The sequence below is a fragment of the Sinocyclocheilus grahami genome, unplaced genomic scaffold (assembly GCF_001515645.1).
Source record: "Sinocyclocheilus grahami isolate Dianchi unplaced genomic scaffold, SAMN03320097.WGS_v1.1 scaffold4.1, whole genome shotgun sequence".
NCBI lineage: Eukaryota > Metazoa > Chordata > Actinopteri > Cypriniformes > Cyprinidae > Sinocyclocheilus > Sinocyclocheilus grahami.
In genome coordinates, this window is record NW_015505183.1 from 3,627,447 (window position 1) to 3,649,700 (window position 22,254).

General features: G+C 36.6%; 2 protein-coding genes across 5 annotated transcripts in view; both read right to left on the reverse strand.

The window, feature by feature from the left end:
* The window catches only part of LOC107583431 (SH3 and cysteine-rich domain-containing protein-like), a 31,172-nt gene extending 19,016 nt beyond the window's left edge, over positions 1-12,156 (reverse strand). The window contains exons 1-3 of the mRNA XM_016269634.1: positions 12,116-12,156; positions 6,528-6,882; positions 182-211 (exon numbers count right to left, since the gene is read on the reverse strand). Coding sequence (XP_016125120.1) covers positions 182-211; positions 6,528-6,882; positions 12,116-12,118 — 388 coding nt within the window. The 5' untranslated portion in view covers positions 12,119-12,156. The remainder of the gene's footprint in view (positions 1-181; positions 212-6,527; positions 6,883-12,115) is intronic.
* A 7,468-nt stretch (positions 12,157-19,624) lies between these two features.
* The window catches only part of LOC107583173 (mitochondrial fission regulator 1-like), a 6,252-nt gene continuing 3,622 nt past the window's right edge, over positions 19,625-22,254 (reverse strand). For 2 of the 4 annotated variants that reach the window (XM_016269308.1, XM_016269291.1), the window contains exons 7-8: positions 20,844-20,987; positions 19,625-20,708 (exon numbers count right to left, since the gene is read on the reverse strand). In XM_016269308.1, coding sequence (XP_016124794.1) covers positions 20,876-20,987 — 112 coding nt within the window. In that variant the 3' untranslated portion in view covers positions 19,625-20,708; positions 20,844-20,875. Of the gene's footprint in view, positions 20,988-22,254 lie in introns of all 4 variants that reach the window. The other 2 variants (XM_016269317.1, XM_016269300.1) reach the window with 2 other exon arrangements.

A 22,254-nucleotide genomic window follows, 5' to 3' on the forward strand; every position in this document is an offset into this window, starting at 1 on the left:
GGTCTGGAAAACATATGAGGAGCTACTTCATCATATGCATTTCCTGAGAGTGCTGAACAAGTCATTATGAGCGCAGAAGCAGGGAGATGGTGGGTTGGGGTTGGAGGTGGGTGAAGGGAGTTATCTAATTTTCATTCGGTTTTTAAAGAGTTCAATTCATCTTCAAACAGAACAGACTTACCGAACACCTTGCCTGCTCCCCCTTGGCAAGCTAAAAAAAATTACAGGAGAGAATCCCTATTGTATTACAATTATTCCTTATAAATATAAAATGGTGGTCAAACAAGGCAACATGGCATTAGTTACAGCTCATTCAAGGTTCGTAGATGTTGATTTTTCAAAACAAACCTGTATCTCTGAAAACTGCAATGCAATAGCCTTAAAACGATTGTTCACCCAAAAATGAAAATTGTCATCATTTGCACATCCTCATGTCATTCCTAAGCTATATGACTTTTTTTTATCTGTGGAACACAAAAGAAGATATTATGAAATTTTTTTTGATTAAATGACTACAGGCTTGTGGCTCTAACGTCTGTCGTCATGAAGTAATTTGAAAAACTGGTGCTGGCCCACCTGAAGGACATTACTGGACCCTTGCTGGATCCTCTTCAATTTGCCTACAGAGCAAACAGGTCTGTGGACGATGCAGTCAACATGGGACTGCATTATGTTCTGCAACATCTAGACAGACCAGGGTCTTATGTAAGGATCCTGTTTGTGGACTTCAGCTCGGCCTTTAACACGATCAACCCAAACCTCCTCCTGCCCAAACTAACTCAGCTCTCAGTGCCCACCTCCGTCTGTCAGTGGACCACCAGCTTCCTGACAGACAGGCAGCAGCTAGTGAGGCTGGGAAAATACACATACAGAACCTGGACGATCAGCACTGGAGCTCAGTGTTGCCAACTTCTTACAATAGAAAGTAGCTAAAGCCAGTTTGAAAAGTCGCTAAATGTCGCCAGATGACATCATACGCTAATTAGCATATTCATGACATCATCGCGTCTGTTGCCTTTTACATTTGTTTGTCTCTCTGTGCTCACATACTGTATTTTAATGCAGTCAAATTCTCAATAAAACTGTTTTCATATATATATATATATAAACTTTCTGTTTTTAGACAACAGAATAAATATGAAATAGTGACTGAAATGCGGCCCTTTAAGACTACATAACCTCTCCCTTCCAAGACGTTAATCTGCACAAAAATCCTGTTTTATATTTGAGCCATCGTCTGATGAAATGAAACGCACATAAGAAAAGACAAGACACAGACAATTCCTGTGCTGTGATTTTGGGTATATTTGCATGTAAAATTAGAGAAGGAACATAATATCTATTTTAACTGAAGGCGCTGCTCCTCTCAGCCGCTCGCTGAACAGAGCAGACGCAGAGAGAGAGGTGTGCGCACGCTGACCTCACGCCGTTGCTTCAGTACCAGCGATCACAGAGACTCGCTAAGGTTTGTCCAAGAAGTCGCTAGATTTGTCACTAGTTGCTTTTTTGGGAAAAAAAAGTCACCAAGGGGTCTGAAAAGTCGCTAAATTGGCAACTGTCTCTCTGTGCTCACATACTGTATTTTAATGCAGTCAAATTCTCAATAAAACTGTTTTCATATATATATATATATAAACTTTCTGTTTTTAGACAACAGAATAAATATGAAATAGTGACTGAAATGCGGCCCTTTAAGACTACATAACCTCTCCCTTCCAAGACGTTAATCTGCACAAAAATCCTGTTTTATATTTGAGCCATCGTCTGATGAAATGAAACGCACATAAGAAAAGACAAGACACAGACAATTCCTGTGCTGCGATTTTGGGTATATTTGCATGTAAAATTAGAGAAGGAACATAATATCTATTTTAACTGAAGGCGCTGCTCCTCTCAGCCGCTCGCTGAACAGAGCAGACGCAGAGAGAGAGGTGTGCGCACGCTGACCTCACGCCGTTGCTTCAGTACCAGCGATCACAGAGACTCGCTAAGGTTTGTCCAAGAAGTCGCTAGATTTGTCACTAGTTGCTTTTTTGGGAAAAAAAAAGTCACCAAGGGGTCTGAAAAGTCGCTAAATTGGCAACACTGCTGGAGATCCTCAGGGTTGTGTTCTCTCACCACTGCTCTTCTCCTTCTACACCAACGACTGCACATCTAAAGACCCCTGTCAAGCTCCTGAAGTTTGCAGACGACACCACACTCATCGGCCTCATTCAGGACGGTGACGAGTCTGCTTACAGACAAGAGGTTAAAGAGCTGGCTGTCTGGTGCGGTCTCAAAAACCTGGAGCTCAACACGCTCAGAACAGTGGAGATTATAGTGGACTATAGGAGAAACCCGCCTGCTCTCCCCCCACTCACCATCATGGACAGCACTGTGACTGCAGTGGAGTCATTCAGGTTCCTGGGCACCACAATATCTCAGGACCTAAAGTGGGACACTCACATTGTGAAAAAGGTCCAGCAGAGGTTGTACTTCCTTCGCCAGCTGAGGAAGTTCAACTTGCCACAGGAGCTGCTGAAACAGTTCTACTCCGCTATCACTGAATCCATCCTCTGCACTTCAGTAACTGTATGGTTCAGCTCAGCTACCAAATCTGACCTCAGAAGACTACAGAGGGGTCGACGCTACAGAGCTCTGAGCACCAGAACTGCCAGACACAGGAACAGTTTCTTCCCTCAGGCAATCCATCTCATGAACACTTGACAATAACTGTGGAACACACAACACTATTTATACACTCATACACTTATTTATCTAGCACACATACTTCGTCTACACCTCAAATTTGCACATAACATACAAAACCATCTATTGTAATATACCTGCACATACAATTGTCAATTTATATATTTTTATTCCTTATTTACTGGTTAAATTTTTTATTCTTCTTTTATTATCTGTGTTTTTGTTCTGTCGCTGTCATTCTGCTGCACTGCGGAAACTTCTGTCATGAAAACAAATTCCTCGTATGTGAAAACATACCTGGCAATAAAGCTCATTCTGATTCTGATTCAAAGTGTTTTTTTGTCCATTCAATGAAAGTCAATTTCATTGTATGGGGAGGAAGGAAAGAAAAAAAAAAGCGACATTTTGAGAAATAGCTTCTTTCATGTTCTGCAGAAGAAAAAGAAAATGAGTAAATGACAATTAAAATTTTTGGGTGAAATATCCTTTTAACTACACAAGATCAACGAGTAGAAATGAATATATTTCCTCACTGACTTTAAGTTAAAATTTTGTTTTGAATAACAAAATATGAATGTGAAATGATTAATAGGGTGAAAACATCAGGTCCCGCTGTTGTGAGAATGACTCTGTCACAGGGCTCATTTGCCCCGGTCTGCTACAACAAGCTGCTTCCAGCCATCCATCAATTAATCAAACATCACATGCTCGGTCCAGACTCTTTCATGCCTCCCTGTGCTGATCACTACAGCCTTTGAAAAAAAAAAAAAAAAAATCTTTAATGCGTTTAATGATTGAGTATTTATGTGTCGAGTATTTTTTTCTTGGGTTGAGTGGTGATACTGGGCAGAACAATCATAATGAAATTCTTCCTATTATGAAAACAACATTGACTCACAGATCTAGTTCAGGCCAAGCTTCAGTAAAATGCCTGAAAGTAATATTAGAATATTTCGTCAAAGTCAGAAAATGTTTGGTCTTCATTTTGGACTTGTGTGCCCTAAAGGAACAGAGGAAAATTATTTAAATCTTTCAACAACACTTGCATGCAAGCTGCATGATATATGTTATGTGGACTTAATTTCAGTGTTGTTAATGTCATCAGTTGCCCAATGGGATGGGAATCCACCCACCCACACAGACAGCCAACCATATTCCCAATATGCTAAGCCTCCTTTTATACTTTGAAATACAGCATGACTTCTGTGTCTTTAGAAATAGATGCCTCTGCTTTAGCCAAACATGAGAGAACATCAGCATGAAAAATGTGTTTCTCTCCGATCCTGAAAATGCTTTATAAATTGCTGACTGACATTTTGAAATGAGCTTAATCTCAAGTATTAGTGATACAGAGCACACTTGTTAAATTTTCGTTCTGAATTAAATGCAGTCAGTTCATGGTCAGTAAATATCTTTACAGCTGCACAACTGACCATTAAAACATTTATACAATTCTATAAATTTTACCCACACAGCTAAGTGGGTGTTTAGTGGTCGTTTCTTCCATTTTGGCCTTTTAGAAGAGACATTTTACAAAAATATTCGGTAAGTAACCAACTTAAATGAAACTAACTTTAGTAAAACTAAAAATAATTGTTGGTTGTAATGGTTGTGATTTAAAAAAAAATGCATATAAATAATGTTCACAAAATAAATACTGAAGTGGTTTGTTTATTTTAAATGTATATTGATTTATATTTTATGATGGATTTCCATAGTTTAAGATTAAAAGTCTGGGTCAAGAGACAAGGGTAAAACAATAAAAACTACACATAAAAGGCGAAAAATATTAAAAAGTTAAAAGTAAAAAATAAATAATCCAAAATAAATGGCATGATTACAAAACGAAAACCTTAACTCTGGGTCATAAAAGTGGTCCAAGTCGAAGCAAGCAAGCAACCAAGTTAGTAAGTAAATAAGTAAATAAATCAATAAATATGAAAAATATACAAACTTTTAAACCACAAATCTCCTTAACTCTGAACTGGAAACTAAACATAGCAACAGGTCCGATAACAGTATCTTTGGTTCAAATACCCCATTCACCGCACCACTGGCTATCACAAACGAGCATGGAAAACAAAGGCACGTGATGCTAAAAAACCCAGTTAATTCCACCGTCCTGATATCTGATCCAAATGCAGAGATTTGGGTCAAATTAAAATCTGACTGTTGGTATGTTGTTGTATGTGTCACTCAGATTGGTGAAGGAAAAGCCCCCCAAAATAAGATCCCCATCTTCTTTTATGGCACACACTCGACGTGAGCAGCCACAACCAGACACACACTTGCCCTCACTCACACACACACACACACTGTACATTCACATACAAAAACACTACCGAGTATTCTATGTGTGTGTGTGTGTGTGTGTGTGTGTGTTCATCCTTGTGTTTTTCTTTTCAAACAGGTGGACATCTGGCCACCTTACCACACATACACAAATTGAAAGCTGAGCCACAGCCTGGTTGCCTTCTAGGATAAACCCACAAATACCCTAATGCGGACTTAGCTGATCACATTATGCCCTTAAACACCACACGTACTGCAAGTGGAGCTCTTTATCTTAAAACCACCTCACTGCTTCAAATTGAAGAATCAACTCATGATTTACATGATATAAAATCCAGTTTGGACAGATGACCTTCATGGGGACATCAATATGGGGCATGAAGCTTTCGATCGGCTGCAGTACACCTCAGTTTGATTTACTTCTGTCTGACTGGCCTTTCCAACAATAAAAATACATTTTTGGTGAAAAAAAATAAATTAAAAATTAAAAATTCCAAACCTCATTTAAAAAAAATCAGGAAAGAGTTGAGAGGCTTAAAGATCCCATATAAAGTCACTTCTCTGTACTATTTTGATGCACTTATATTAAAACAGGACATGTGGGTGGGACTTTTCTTTTTTGTTTAAATGGCCATAGCCCTGCAGAAACAGGTTTTGCTATAATTTTATTCTAACTCAGACAAAAACTTCTAAACAGCAGCATTCAAAAGGAGTCGTCAATATTTTTAAATCAATTTCCAAAGAATAAAAAAACCCTGGGGTAACATTTTAAAAAACATATATTCAGCAAAGATGCATTAAATTGGTCAAAAGTGACAGTAAAGATGTTTTTTACAAAAACATTAAGCAGCACAACTCTTTTCAACACTGATGATAATAATAAAAACAAATTCTTTAGCGCCATATCAGCATATTAGAATGATTTCTGAAGGATCATGTGACACTGAAGACTGGAGCAATGGCTACTGAAATTCAACTTTGCTATCACAGGAATAAATTACATTTTAGAATATACTAAAATACAAAACAGTATTTTTATTGTACACATTGCTATTTGTACTGTATTTTTAAACATATAAATGCAGCCTTGGTGAGCATAAGAGCATTTCTTTCAAAAAACAGACCACAATTCAGTGAACAGTAGAGTATATGTGCCACGTTTGGTCAGCTTTTAGGAGTGCACTCACATATGACCTCAAATCTAATAGACATTGACTAACAGCCACAATACTTAGATTTTTATCTCATGGAGTCTTTAACTCATTACGTCGTGCCACTCTATCATTGTTCACCGCTCTCTAAATGGTCAAATCATTGTGTGTTGGTGTCGTCCACAGTAACAAAACATTAGTGTCTGGTGGCCGGACAGCAGATGGGTAATAGAATATTTTAGATTAAGTGTTCAGTCATCTAATCTATAATCATTATGTTAGAGATCAAAATAGGCTCCTTTGTCTAAAACACAAACACAGCTTTGTTCATGTGTTTCCTGTGTAATGAGATTGCAAAGCTGTCGTCAATCACAAAGATAAAACACGTCCTCTTACCTACAATCATGTGGTTGCAGACATCACAAAAATGGGGCTTCTTGAAGATGTGCTCTAGAAAGGTGTGTGCGTTGGGGTCTGCCGGGCGGGGGGCGCGGGATGGAGAACAGATTGTGATGGGCAGGTTGCCCGGGATGATGGTGGGCAGTGGAGGGGGTGGTGGAGGAAGGGACATCGCTGGAGAGGCTGAGACAGACACACCGATGATGCTCAGATGACCTGTGCTGCTGCTGACATCCGAGAGCAGATCGGTTTGAAACTTCACATCCTCGATGGGCCGTTGGAAAAAATTATCGGCACTTTTGCTGCGAAGACTCTTGGTCTTGAAGGACAGTGAACGCTTTAGCCTCTGCAGCTGAAATAAACATAAAACAGAGTACAAAATGCATCTATTACCATCTGATTTAGACAAATGCTCAACCCCATATGGCATAAAAAACAGCCCCCAGAGCATTAAACGCTGTGAGTGGGTGATTTCTGATGCTTGGCAGGTGTCAAATGAGGGCATTCTCACTAAAACAACCTCCAGATGATTATACAACTCGCCAGCCATCATATGTTAACTCAACTCAAGGCTAAAATTACAGATTATTTGTGTTCATCTAACTCACTAAGCATCAAAAGGCTTAATGAAAGAGAAAAGAGGAAACTGAGAGAAAGATGGGCTGTCATGTCTCTTGGTACATAACCTCTTTGTGCGGTGCACATTACCCATGATATCAGTCATACACTGACAGCCCTCTAAATTAGCTGACAACACCCACCAGGACCATCTTTGCCTACTAAAAATGTCCTCTAGGCCACAGCAACTTGCACTACTTCCCCAAGTACTGTGCACAGGAATGCTATTCAAATTTGTAAAGTGCCCATTACTAAAGATTAGACAAGGGTTGTCATGCACCTCAACAGATCACATATTTAAGATTGGGGAGAGCAAATATGTGACCCTTGACCACAAAACCAGTCATAAGTTGCACGGGTATATTTGTAACAATAGCCAACAATACATTGATTGTATGGGTCAAAATTATAGATTTTTCTTTTATGCCAAAATCATTAGGATATCAAGTAAAGATCATGTTCCATGAAGATATTTTGTAAATCTCCTACCGTAAATATAGATAATAAATATATTTATCGTCTGGGCACCAGCCGCGCTCTACATGTTGCGTTGAGCTGGAAGTTATAAACTGCCGGATGCGCTGCGAATAAATGGTCTACAATATCGCACTGGTCTATCGACTTTCCATCAGTTTGTACATTGCATAGTAGAGACGCAGTCCGCTCGAGATGAACTCACTTCATTAGTCAATACCGTCCAGCAGACTGACTATATCTGACTGTCAGACTGTGGATCAGCCAATCAGACTCCGCGATAGGAGGAGTTTAGATCTGATTAATTCCCATCCTTTGTTTAAATGGATCCAGTTTTGATTTTCAGTGATCAGACTGGCTGTTGTCACCTCTATTCTTATTCTTCACATTCATCCTATAAATGTGAATCTAAAAATAATACTGTTAATGGTTAGTGCTACTGTTTTTTCTTCTTCTATTTCTGGATTGAATTGTATCTAGAGTGGAATTTATAGGGGGTTTGGGGAGGATCTGGCTCCCAATTAAGGTTTACATTTTTAAGAAATTCTAAAGATGCATTCTTAAGCTTGGGAGTGTCAAAAAGATGCATTCTTAAGCTTGGGTGTGTCAAAAAGATGTATTCTTAAGCTTGGGTGTGTCAAAAAGATGCATTCTTAAGCTTGGGAGTGTCAAAAAGATGTATTCTTTTTACATATGTAGGCTTATAAGTGCATAGTGTACAGTGTGTCATTTGGGATGCACCTTTCGATTGCAAGTTTATTCAGAGTGAGGTAAATTGAGAATTATAGAACGGATAGTTCTGGTCCTTGATTGTGATTGGTTGAGCCGCGTTCTAAGCTGTTGTAAATTACTCTACAAACACACACCTTTGTTTACTTCTGTGTGTTGCTCGGCAACCACTTTGTTGGAACCACAACTGTTTCTGAGGAACTACATTGTTTGGTGGAAGAATACTGCTTTTATTTATATCATTACACTTTATTTGCTCTGTTTTATTCTGTGAAAGCTTACTACGTATATGGAATAACCGTTTTAAAAAAGCAATAAACCCCGTGAAGCTGTGATTTACAGTGAATTTATAACACAACGCCCCTTAGCTGTTATAAATTCACTGTAAACCACGGCTTCTTGGGGCTTATTGCTTTATTTGCGTTCACCTACAGAGGTAACCATTGCAACAGTAACAGTTAGTCCGCTACAGCGCTCTGCGTTACAACAATAAAAAATATATGCATTCAATGGACAGACAACCGTGGAGTAGTGTATCTGTGCATTGATGGAACTCTCAACTTCTCGTATACATGGATCTAATTTGGCATTCTGCTTTTAATTGGTGAATTGGCCACAGAGCCTGCTCAGTGCAGCCTTAACTCTGCTGTGTAAACACACCAGATGCAACAGTTTGGAGCATCCAGGAGTTTTGTATATTGTAAATATCTTTTAAAACACATCACATTCTGTTTTGTCAAGGTTGTTGGTCTGATTAATTCCCATCATTATTTAATTAGTCTCACCATATGTGAGATATTCTTCTACATCAATATCCTATGAGCTGTTGGATCCAGGGCTCACAAACATTCTGCCGTTTTCATGCATTCTAGAAATCTCCTGTGTCAAATCCAGTTAATCCCATCATTTATTTTCACAGATTTGGCGAAGAAATAAGCAAGAATGACCAATGTAATGTGTTACAGTGACATCCGATGTAGAAAAAAAAATATATCCTTCAGTTGTGATGGCAACAGATGGCATCTCATTTATATGAGAGAAAAAATATGAGAGCAGTGGAAGAGAGCGAGAAAGGGCTGAAATTTTCACCCCCAGCTGCAGAAGAGGAGTGAAGGCCATGGGAAAGGAAAGCAGGATCTTAATTATGGAGGACAGAAGGGTTTTACTCTATTAGTTCGTTCAAGATCTCGCACAGTGACACCCGTATTTACCAGCATCATCTTCTCCTGGAAATTTCAAGTGTAATCTGAAGTCTTAATCTGACTGCTGTTAAATCTCAAATATCTTAATAGGCCACATATGCCAGATACATTTTTATAAGCTGATTTGCAATAAAAGTAACAAGGTTGCGAGTTTATCTCAATCGAGAGGACGGTTAAATTTATCGCTGTCCTTGGCTCAGTACAACCATAGCATGGTCAATGAATGGTAATGGTCATGAATGTCATGAATATTTGTATTTGAGTATTTTTATGTGAGTTAATTAGTTTAGTCCTTCATAGGTTTTGCCAATCACAGCAAGGTCAGATCAATTCTAGAATAATAAACCCATTTTAGACGGAGGAAATCTAGCACTTCTTCAATCATTTCTCAATCAAACACATTTTCACCCCCAGCTGCAGAAGAGGAGTGAAGGCCATGGGAAAGGAAAGCAGGATCTTAATTATGGAGGACAGAAGGGTTTTACTCTATTAGTTCGTTCAAGATCTCGCACAGTGACACCCGTATTTACCAGCATCATCTTCTCCTGGAAATTTCAAGTGTAATCTGAAGTCTTAATCTGACTGCTGTTAAATCTCAAATATCTTAATAGGCCACATATGCCAGATACATTTTTATAAGCTGATTTGCAATAAAAGTAACAAGGTTGCGAGTTTATCTCAATCGAGAGGACGGTTAAATTTATCGCTGTACTTGGCTCAGTACAACCATAGCATGGTCAATGGTAATGGTCATGAATGTCATGAATATTTGTATTTGAGTATTTTTATGTGAGTTAATTAGTTTAGTGCTTCATAGGTTTTGCCAATCACAGCAAGGTCAGATCAATTCTAGAATAATAAACCCATTTTAGAAGGAGGAAATCTAGCACTTCTTCAATCATTTCTCAATCAAACATTACTCCAAGAATCATGATGTACTTTTCAGACTAATGAATCACATCAGCTGTGAACACGCTTCAGTCTCTCTTTCAGCAAATTTCTCCTCGTTCTAAAATAAATGTTTCATCTGTTGGTTCCAATATGACATGAAATCACTGCTCAAAAATTTTCCCCAGTGATGATTTTCCCCAGTGATGATACAAACAAAGTGATCAGAGACTAATTTGGCATTACTCTGACAATCAAACACTACTCCAAGAATCATGATGTACTTTTCAGACTAATGAATCACATCAGCTGTGAACACGCTTCAGTCTCTCTTTCAGCAAATTTCTCCTCGTTCTAAAATAAATGTTTCATCTGTTGGTTCCAATATGACATGAAATCACTGCTCAAAAATTTTCCCCAGTGATGATACAAACAAAGTGATCAGAGACTGATTTGGCATTACTCTGAAAATTAAATGGCTTAGAATCAATCAGATATCCAAGCATAAATAACTGCTTTTTGATCTATACACTTCCTACTGAGCGATTACCTTAAAATAGTGTTGATCTGGCTATAAATATAACTATGGCTCATGTTATATATGGATTCAACAATATATTTTCTTGTCATCTGTTTTACTTCTGATCCCTGCTAAGTTTAGCATCTGAATAATGGACTGAGGTAATTGCACTCGCTGCTTGTTTGTCAGATGACTCAACATAAACAGAGAGAGAGAGACAAACAGATAGACTGAATCCACTACGACACTGAATATTTAATGGCATCCCACATAAGGTGTGACAGCATAAAACAGGAGATAATCTGTACAGTATCTCAATAGTCTGATGAGTACAGTATCTTCATGTTTTGATCTTTTATCCTAATGATCTGATCACACTCTTGAATATCGTACTTGATGTTCCTCATCCTCAAATCAGTTGTGACGTACAAAATTATGGTCATTTACTTGGATTTCATGCCAGTTCAGTGCACAGCCTCATTGAACAGTCACTCTCCCTCCATCTACTGTTGAAACAAAGACAGAGGGAAATCTTAAAGTCTCAGTGTAAGAGTGTGATGAAACTGCTTTCGGGATTTTCCATCTGTTCAGTTCAAAGCTCCACATGAATCATGGAGTCACAAACATTTCTTAATATGCCTTTAAGGGAAAGCGCACACACAACACACATACACCTCTGCAAGTAATGACATTTTACTCTAATCGTTTTCACCAGGGCTGAGAGATAAACAGGTCGCCATGCTCCAGTTCTAAACACTTCTGGATAAAACTATAACAAAACAGAGAGCAGAAACTAAGACATTTTAAGGTAAACTTTCAAATATTAAACGCCACACGCATATTCAGATGGCAGCAGAGCACAAAAATGCAAATTCTGTGTGCAACAGTTTGATATAGTTTTATGAAGGTAAACATAAGGGTAAAAACTATTTTAAAAAAAGCACAAAATTTGAAGATCGTTAGAAAAAGACCAATACTGCCAAAACAACAGCTGCTCAGCCACAAACATCTCTACAACACAAGCCCAATACACAATCCAACGGCCTCAGTGCACAATGCAATTCCAATGAACAATAAAAACCTAAATAAACAACAAAACATCCCCGACACATAGTTAAAGAAGCTGAACACACAATACAACAACCCCAACACACCATATCCTCTAAAGCAGGTGAAGGTCTATCTTGTGCGTAGATGAGATCGTCAAATGAGAAAGACAGTTAGAAGACAGAGCAGATATTACTGGCTCCACCAGAGGGTGCTAGTTCGGTGGACTCGTTGACCCACGACAGTGTAAGAGACAAAATAGTCAAAAGGTTTGTTGATTTGATGGACCATACAGTGATTCCTTTCTGCAATTGTCAAAAATTCCCTAGCATAAATTACTGTTTTTGGAGATTAACAAAATAATGACTTCACACATGTTGTGAGCAATTTGTTTCACAAAGAACTTAGATATGAATATGAACCCAAAACAAGATGCCCACACAGTGAACAGGGTCCTCTAGTACCACTGTTAGAGAGTCGGAACAGCAGGAAAACTCGGGAATGTGCTAAATGGATTTCCTGAGAAGTTCTCCAGAGCATTGGTACCAATTAAACCGCCCCCTAATGAGGGATTTAAGCCTGCATCCCAGCAGGAAAGAGAGCAAGAGAACGGGAGGAATGGGGGCTGGGAGTCATGACTAACACTGTAAAGATTTTTCAGGTAAAGTTCAATGCTTTCAACCGTCGTCTCTGAGTTCTAATATGCTGGAAGGGGGTTCTTCTTTTTTGGGCAGGTTAATATCTATATGTTTTCAGACTGCTTGCATATACATGTGGGCTTGTGATGTTTGTGCCCTGGGCCTTACATTTTGGAGCTACAATAGAGTGCAACAGTCAGGTTTAGAAGTAAAAATCACATTCATTCCATTCAATCTCCCTACGCTACTTACATTTTTGTATATGTATGCATATTTTGTAATAAATGTAAAATATATTGTTTCTATATATAATCAACATCTTTAAATTAAAAGTTTTATGTTTCCCCATTGCTTTTAATTTGATTATGTCATTCACAATGCTTCACGGGATTGTAGTTACTTCCCTCATCAAAGCTGTTAAGTACACAGTCTTGTACCTTTGTCTTTAATGTCAGATTTTCAACAAAAAAAAAATGTTTGCATCAAATCAACGTTTGTAATGTTGATTCGCTTCATAGCTGGTTGATTTGCTTCATGACTGATAACCCTTAAAACTAAGACTTTTTTAAAATCACTGTGGGAAAAATGAATGGGGCAAAATACTTATGTAAATGAAAATACTATGTCATTTAGTTTAGTTTTTAAATTGTTCATAATTTACCTCAAATCTTTAAGCTGTCATCTTAGTAGCTCAACTTTAATAGTAAAAAATTAGTCTATGATCTGCTGAACCTGGAAGTGCCTATGTTTGTCTCTCAACTGTTTTGTCATTTGTATCATCAAAGCACCTTAATGAAGCACATCATTTCCTGTTCGGTGCATTGAGTTGCAGGGAGTGAAGAATGATATTTCCTCCCGTCTGGGGAGCGTGAGCGGTACTCTGACGCACAATGAACCCCTAAGACCGCTCTGCTTGTTCAGGCCAACGCTAATGAGACTGGAGCTAAAAACAGCGTGCTGTGTGTCTACCAGAGGGACATCCTTTCTGTCACACACATATGTTCTTGGCAGAGGCTTATTCACAAACTTGCATCCATGCACATATGCAACAGCTTGCAACCACCTGTGCAGTTCGGGTTGCTTTTAACCCACAGTGCACTTTAGCCTTTAGAAACAAGCTACACTCTGATAGTTGGGATCCCCCATGAGCGGTTTAGTGTATTCTGACTTGTTAATACATTTATTTTGTGTATTTGTTATCTAATATGCCTCTAAAAGGCATGGGCTAATACGTCAGAATCCAACAGGCCCCTAGACTGACTGTAAGATCGCTCTGTTTTGTTAGCGCAGATGAGATCGAGACCCCTAGTTGGTTCATTAATGGCACAGCATGACTGTAAACATAATGCGTTCGGAATTCGACTGTATTTCCTGGTTTTATTTTGCTTCCTGTGAAATATTGTGCAGCTCTGAGGGTCTACAGAGGAATAAATAGCACAGAGGTTGGATAAGGCTGATCGGGAATGGCTCATATGGATTAAAACTGAAATCTGTTATTCATGTAGCCATCATCCATAATCCAGCAAACTTCCAGTTGTCATTAAAATAATTTCATTCTAATCTAAAATAAAATTGAAAGAAAGAAAGAAAGAAGAAAAACAAAAACATATACACAAAATCTCATTTTTACGGTCAAGGAGATAAACACATTTCCATCTGATTTTCCAATTGATTTATCCACCCTTTCTCATAGACCTTTTCCGATTCTGTTTCACAATGTCTAATGGAAAGAGTCTCAGTAATTATTCTGTGTACTTCACATGTCACTTCTCCAAAAGCATAATTTATCTGAATTAAATGTATCCATTACGGTTGACACAGCAGTTATTGGAAAACTTTATGCAATCCTGATGCAGGCTGAACCAATGCCGTATAATGTTAATCAAGTTTGAACTGTTGATCTGGACTGTCTAGCTTCAGAGCAGATGCACTGCAACACAATTTTATGTTGCAGTTTAGCAGAGTTTTAGGTTTTGTATTACTTGACATACTTGGGAAATTTCTGATTCGGTAAGTCAGTTTGCATTTGAAGCCTGGTTTACAGTTCACATAATATTTCACAGGAGGATGCCATGTGCTGAGAGTCTTTTAGAATGTACTTAGACATGTAAATATTTCAAATGTTTTGCATCTATTTCATCACTGGTACATAAAGACAGAGGGTAGCACTGAGTACTGCCTATGTGAGTATATGATGGAAGTGAGTGGGTGACTCTGGGCACAATTACATAATTATTATGACTACTGCTTGAATGTTTTGTTGCATTTTCAGTCTGAAATTTTTATTTTATTATTTATTTATTTATTTTAAGAGCAAAGCACAGCTGTCATCTCTAATGGAAGACTGACTCACAAAACAGTCTGTGATTTTATAGCAGATTGGAAAATATATATCAGATGATGAAGTGTCATTTAAAATAAACTGCTTAAACAAATGAAGCTGACTAAACAAATTTTATTGCAATTAATATTTTATTTCATACACATTTTTTTTATTCTGTATTAATGTAGGTCCATATGGTGAAAGGCAAAGCTTAGAGAACAAAATGAAAATTAGCTTTTCCAACTCCTTTCTTTATATGATTTGTTTGAGTGGATGGACAGCTAATGCAAAAGTCAAATAAGTGTTGTGTTCTCATAGGGACATGGGATTATGGAAGCCCTAAAAGGCCATGGATTATTATTAGTTTTCTTGTTTTCTTGTGATCACGACTTAAGTTGTTTTTCGTTATCATGACTCGATTTTCTCATGATCTCGGCATAAAAAAGTTGTTTTCTTGACATGTCCGATCCATTATCCGACAGCAGCACTAACCGTAGATTAATAAAATAAAACAATTAAAAATACACAAATATCATTGAGTTTCTGAATAAATAAAGCAGTAGTTATGTCACCAAATCAAATAAAAAAGTTGTTATAACGAGAAAACAACTTTTTTATGTTAAGTATAGGTCTGTATAGGTTTGAATTCACCCTGCATTATGTTAAAATCCCAAATCCAACCTCTTCAATTAATTTTAAAAAAACGAAAAGTATAATAAAATTATATTTAAATAAATATTACAAATAAAATAAACTTATTAATTGGTTTGTTTTCAACTTGCTTTAATGACATTTGCGCTCAAGCTCAAAGTCCCAATGTTCTCCAGCATGATTTGAGATGCAAAGAACATCTTGTGCGTCAGTGGAGGACGAACTCCTGACTGTCTGTACAAAGGAGTTTGCTGTGTCAAGGAAATAAACTGATTTGTTTAGAGACCTAGAAATATTGAAGAATCTTAGATATTTGCACATAATCATTAAACTTTCTGTTTATTTACAGGTTTAAACTGGATTTTGAATAAGATTTTAAATTAAAAATCTTTGGACCCCTCTGTATATGCAAACATTATATTTTCAAACCCATTTAATCTTCAACAAAAAATCTTTTTGTAATTTCACAGAAAAATTAATCACTGTGTATGATGCAAGTCTTTGAAAAAAAGAAAAACGGAAAAAACAGACGAGAAGAGCATCATGGGAAAGTATAAAACAGACTTAATTTTTTGAGGCCTAAAAGTCTCGACCAGGCCATCAATTCACACATATGAGCAAACATTCATCTGTGTTTCTTGGTGAAGAAACTCTTCCATTGATGACATCTTGCAATGTGCAACCATAAAAGAGCCTTTCTGAACTGTTCAAAAATGCTAAATGTATTATTGAAGACTTCTACATTTTTCATACAGAAGGTGCCTAGGACATTTTTGTGTCTTTTCTTCTGGGCCCATTACATTACTTACATAGGCCTCTGTGCCACTACTGCCACATTTAAATGCATAAAAGATGCATTCCAGAATTCAGACCCCGTTTTGTTATTAAGGAAATCGTTTTATTGGTTTGTATTCTTGGATTTAAGTTCCAATTTAAACCATGGAGACTCTGTGCTTCAGGTATGTTTTAATGTTGAATCACCAGCTCATTATGGGTGAAAACGACTCCATTGGCAACATGAGACCGCTTCAGTCACAAACTACTCATCTGATACTGAAGACAGGTCAGACATAAAACACTCTGGTCTTAAAACGATTGCTTCTGTGAAAATGCTTTAATAGTTAATTAATTTAAAAAAAACGAAAAGTATAATAAAATTATATTTAAATAAATATTACAAATAAAATAAACTTATTAATTGGTTTGTTTTCAACTTGCTTTAATGACATTTGCGCTCAAGCTCAAAGTCCCAATGTTCTCCAGCATGATTTGAGATGCAAAGAACATCTTGTGCGTCAGTGGAGGACGAACTCCTGACTGTCTGTACAAAGGAGTTTGCTGTGTCAAGGAAATAAACTGATTTGTTTAGAGACCTAGAAATATTGAAGAATCTTAGATATTTGCACATAATCATTAAACTTTCTGTTTATTTACAGGTTTAAACTGGATTTTGAATAAGATTTTAAATTAAAAATCCTCAGACTTTGGACCCCTCTGTATATGCAAACATTATATTTTCAAACCCATTTAATCTTCAACAAAAAATCTTTTTGTAATTTCACAGAAAAATTAATCACTGTGTATGATGCAAGTCTTTGAAAAAAAGAAAAACGGGAAAAAACAGACGAGAAGAGCATCATGGGAAAGTATAAAACAGACTTAATTTTTTGAGGCCTAAAAGTCTCGACCAGGCCATCAATTCACACATATGAGCAAACATTCATCTGTGTTTCTTGGTGAAGAAACTCTTTCATTGATGACATCTTGCAATGTGCAACCATAAAAGAGCCTTTCTGAACTGTTCAAAAATGCTAAATGTATTATTGAAGACTTCTACATTTTTCATACAGAAGGTGCCTAGGACATTTTTGTGTCTTTTCTTTCTGGGCCCATTACATTACTTACATAGGCCTCTGTGCCACTACTGCCACATTTAAATGCATAAAAGATGCATTCCAGAATTCAGACCCCGTTTTGTTATTAAGGAAATCGTTTTATTGGTTTGTATTCTTGGATTTAAGTTCCAATTTAAACCATGGAGACTCTGTGCTTCAGGTATGTTTTAATGTTGAATCACCAGCTCATTATGGGTGAAAACGACTCCATTGGCAACATGAGACCGCTTCAGTCACAAACTACTCATCTGATACTGAAGACAGGTCAGACATAAAACACTCTGGTCTTAAAACGGATCACAAATGTGTTTCTGGTGACTGAAGTAAAGAAAAAAAAGATGCTTTATTTGTGGTTCTCCTCATAAGCAGTGGTTAGTCTGACAGAGATTTATTGTATTGTTCAGTAATACATAGGAGCTGGTCTGACAACTTTCCTCTAAGCAACATTACAAAATCTGAAATGAATCGAATTTGACCACTATTAAAATGTAAACATGTTTCAACATGTAGATTTAGCAGCCGGGAAATTATCTTAAAACTTTTGAGCAACAGGCTAAATTAGTGTGTCAATGTCACACAAAGGTCAATATTTATAGTCTCAAACAACGCCACTGTGTCACTGGACTCTATTAAACAAAATCTCCACAGACATCTAAAAATCCTCTCCGATCAAAAATAGACAGAATCTGCTTTCCAGAGGTGAGGTGTAATAAAGTAGGCCAAGGACTGCCACAGAAAATAGACTGAACACTGAAACTGGCCTGGATCAAATCAGGTCTTTGAGAAAAAATTAAAAAAAGGAGGTTAACTAGAATCTTCGAAGTCACGGGCATCCCTGGAGAGTAATGTGAGGCCCCACGAGCACTGATAAATGCAGGAGATTCAGTAGTAGAGATGGAGCGATCTCATCATTTTACCTGACAGGACACCAAACTCAAATACTAGCTGGCATATTAGTGTCAGTGTCACAGAAGAGAAACTGTTTATCTTAAGAGGAAATTTGTGGTTTCCTGTGGAATTCTTGAGACTCGGGAAATCATCAAAAATTATACACTATACTATGACTATACACCTTGTCTATGAGCACTACCATAAATAATGCAACTTATTACCATGAACTGCAGAACTACAAATTCAGTATTGTGGCCTGTCTAATATTGTTGGTTAAGTTTTTCTAAAAGCATGCTAAATGATTACATAAAAATGCAAAAGAAGCATTGAAAATTATTGTATTTTTAAATATATGTATTCTATTTTAACATATTTTAATGTAATTTTAAAATACCCCTGTCTTCAGTGTCACGTGATCATTCAAAGTTCTAAAAGAAATCTAAAAAAAATTGCTGATTTGGTGCTCAATTATTGTTGAAAACAGCTGTTCTGCTTAATATTTTTGTGGAAACCATGATAAACTTTAACAGTGATCCTTTAATTAATAGAAAGTTCCTAAGAACAGGATTTATTTGAAATCTTTCGTTACATTTGTATATATATGCCTTTATACTGTCATTGTTAATCCATTTAATGTATACTTGCTGAATACGAGTATTGAACTATAGTATAAATGCTTTATTTGGTTAGACTGTAGAGAATGCTGATGATCGTCATTACATTGAACAAAATACATGATTTTTAATGCTTTCAAACCATTTATTTCCAGTCTGACGCATAAACAGTCAATAGAATTCCCTTATTTGACAACAAGCAAACACACAAGTTTCTGTCTCCTAAAGGAAACCATGGAACTGCAAGACTTGAAAAAAAACTTGCAGTGTTTACTATGGTTAAAACTATAAATGAAACCCAGCAGTCAGAAGGAAAGAGCAGCACACAAACATTTTACCTGTTACAGACAGGTACAGGAACATATGTTAGTATGTTCAGCACATGATATATAAAAGTTTATATTACAGCTCTATTCACCCATTAGCGTCAATGATAACAGACTCGTTTATGAATATAACTCTTGCACTGTAAACTAGCAAAACTAATTTTAGATAGTCATTGCTTTTAATGATGTTGTGAGAGTAACTATAAGTAATACTAAAAGCATTTCACTGCACTGGAGTATTGTGGAGTTTGAGAAGAAATGTTTTGGATTAAAAATACCAAACTCTTCTAATGCAACGTGTCAGACAGATGGAAACAGGCTGCAGGCATGTCAAAATAAGAATGTGAAACAAATAAAAATTTGATTTTGGGTTTGATTCCCACTTTAGTGAGTGACCATGGCACAAAAGCAGCGTATGCATTAAAATATCTTCTTGTTACGCTTTGCAAAAGGAAAAAAAGCATCCATCCATATAAAACATGAGGTGTCCTCAAAACTGGCTACAGTCACACCCAACACCACATCACACATGCTATTCAGATTTTACAGAAACATTTACAACCTGCCTGACACAAGCAAAAACCAAAAATAGTTGTTTCCCATGTGCTTCCTGAAGATAAACCACACGCATTATGAATTCAAACTTAAGTTACACTATTTGCTGAACCACATCAGTCTTCTGGCACAATATACACTTCAAAATTCTGTAGGGTTGAAGGGAACATCACAGAGCGCTAATTACAAGTGAATGCAATCCAAAGTCTTCAGTGCACATGCACACGCACAAAAACCCTTTAAATAGAAGAACGTCTTTTTGTTTAGTCTCTAAATAGAGGCAAATGCATGTCAGAATTTTAACATCAGATCACGCACCAAAACGGCTTCAAGTATTACAGGGTGTGTATGAGGGAACGTGTAAGGCAAGAGAAACACTTCTACAGCTCCAAACTATACATCTAGAGACGACAAACTGGAACTGGGCTCCTCTGGGAATCTTCTGTGGTTTCATAGCTTGAATAATATGTTGTGAAATTGCACGCTTTGTTGATAAACTGTCCTAATGAAGTGAACAAAACGATGATGGTGAAACAGGAAGTAGTGCTTGGATTTCACAAAATCTATGATGGAACAACAAAAGCTCAGCGATCACTGATAAAGGCTATGCTTATGGACCCTTATGTGCACACACAGACATTACAAACTTGGCAAGTTGGAGTGTGTATACTGATGAGAACTGCTTCTTTTTCTTCCAGTCATGTAACAACAGCGCAACATTGTGGGAGCGCTGAATAGTGCAGATCTCCATTGCGTTTATTCAGAGGCTTTATGGGGTTTTCATGGCAATGGTCCACAGACACCGGCTTATTGACGGAGTAGGAAAAAAAGATAAGACTTAAGAACATAAAAATTCACAGCCATGTTTTATTCTCTTGGTTTTGTATCTCAATCTCCAACTTTAAGCCAAAGAGCAAAGCACTCCATGCAGTTTAGTCTTACATGGAGAGTCTGCTGAGGGTTTGGATGATTGATTATTTCCTCACACCGATGTCATCATCCTTCAGAATGAATTTCTTCCTCAATGCTTCAGATATAAGAGAGGCAGAATTTTCTTCCCTTAGTGAGGTGCAACCACGGTTATATCTAAATAAAAGTACACAAAACATTGTTTACTATATTTATTCATAATAACAAACAACAATAGGTATTAATATGCTGTGACTATTCATTCAAATAATAATTATTAGCATTACTATCATCATAAATTTAATACACACAATAACATTAATTACTATATTTTTAATAATATAAATCAATCGATCATTAATAAAAAAAATTATAGGCATAAATACACCATAATCATTAACACATTATTTATACTACTAATAACAACAATAATAATAATTATTATTATACATATCAAGTCCATAGAAATAATATTAATCATATATCAATATATCTTGTTATGAAATCATACAACACACAAAAAAATAATATACTATATTAATAAATGAATAATGATAATAAAGAATAACAAAAATAAAAGATAGTCACTATTCACTTTTAATAATTATTATTATTACAATAAATGTAACACTCAAAACACAATAACATTTACTATATTAATCATTAATATCAACCAATCAAAAATAACACACCATTACGAACACTGTTATTATTCATATATAATACAAATAAAATAATAATAATAAACATTAATATAATACATATGAATATGATAACAGTTGATTTATATTTATAATAACAATAACTTTTTTAAATTATTATACATGTCAATAGTAATAATATTATTGGTATATCAATATATCTGATCATTGTAATTATTAATCACCCAAAACAACAACATAATTTACTATATTAATAAATAAAATCAATAATAATAATAACAATAACAACAAAAAGCATATTATTAATATACCATTACTATTCACTTAAAGGGGTCATATGATGTTGCTAAAAAGAACATTATTTTGTGTATTTGGTGTAATGAAATGTGTTTATGCGGTTTAAGGTTAAAAAAAACACATTATTTTCCACATACTGTACATTATTGTTTCTCCTCTATGCCTCGCCTTTCTGAAACGTGTCGATTTTTACAAAGCTCATCGGTCTGAAAAAGCGAGGTGAGCTGTGATTGGCCAGCTATCCAGTGCGTTGTGATTGGCCGAATACCTCAAGTGTGTGACGGAAATGTTACATCCCTTACTACATTGTGATGCCTGCGGCAACCACATGTGACGACCCTGGGCTGGACTCCGCTTCGTCCACGGTGAAAGCCGATCCGGCGATTGACAGCGCGAAGTTTAAGTATTTCCTCAGCGACCAGCACGGATCAGCTCTAGGCATGACGAAGCGATATCGTCCTCTTTTGGAAGACCAAACAAAGTAG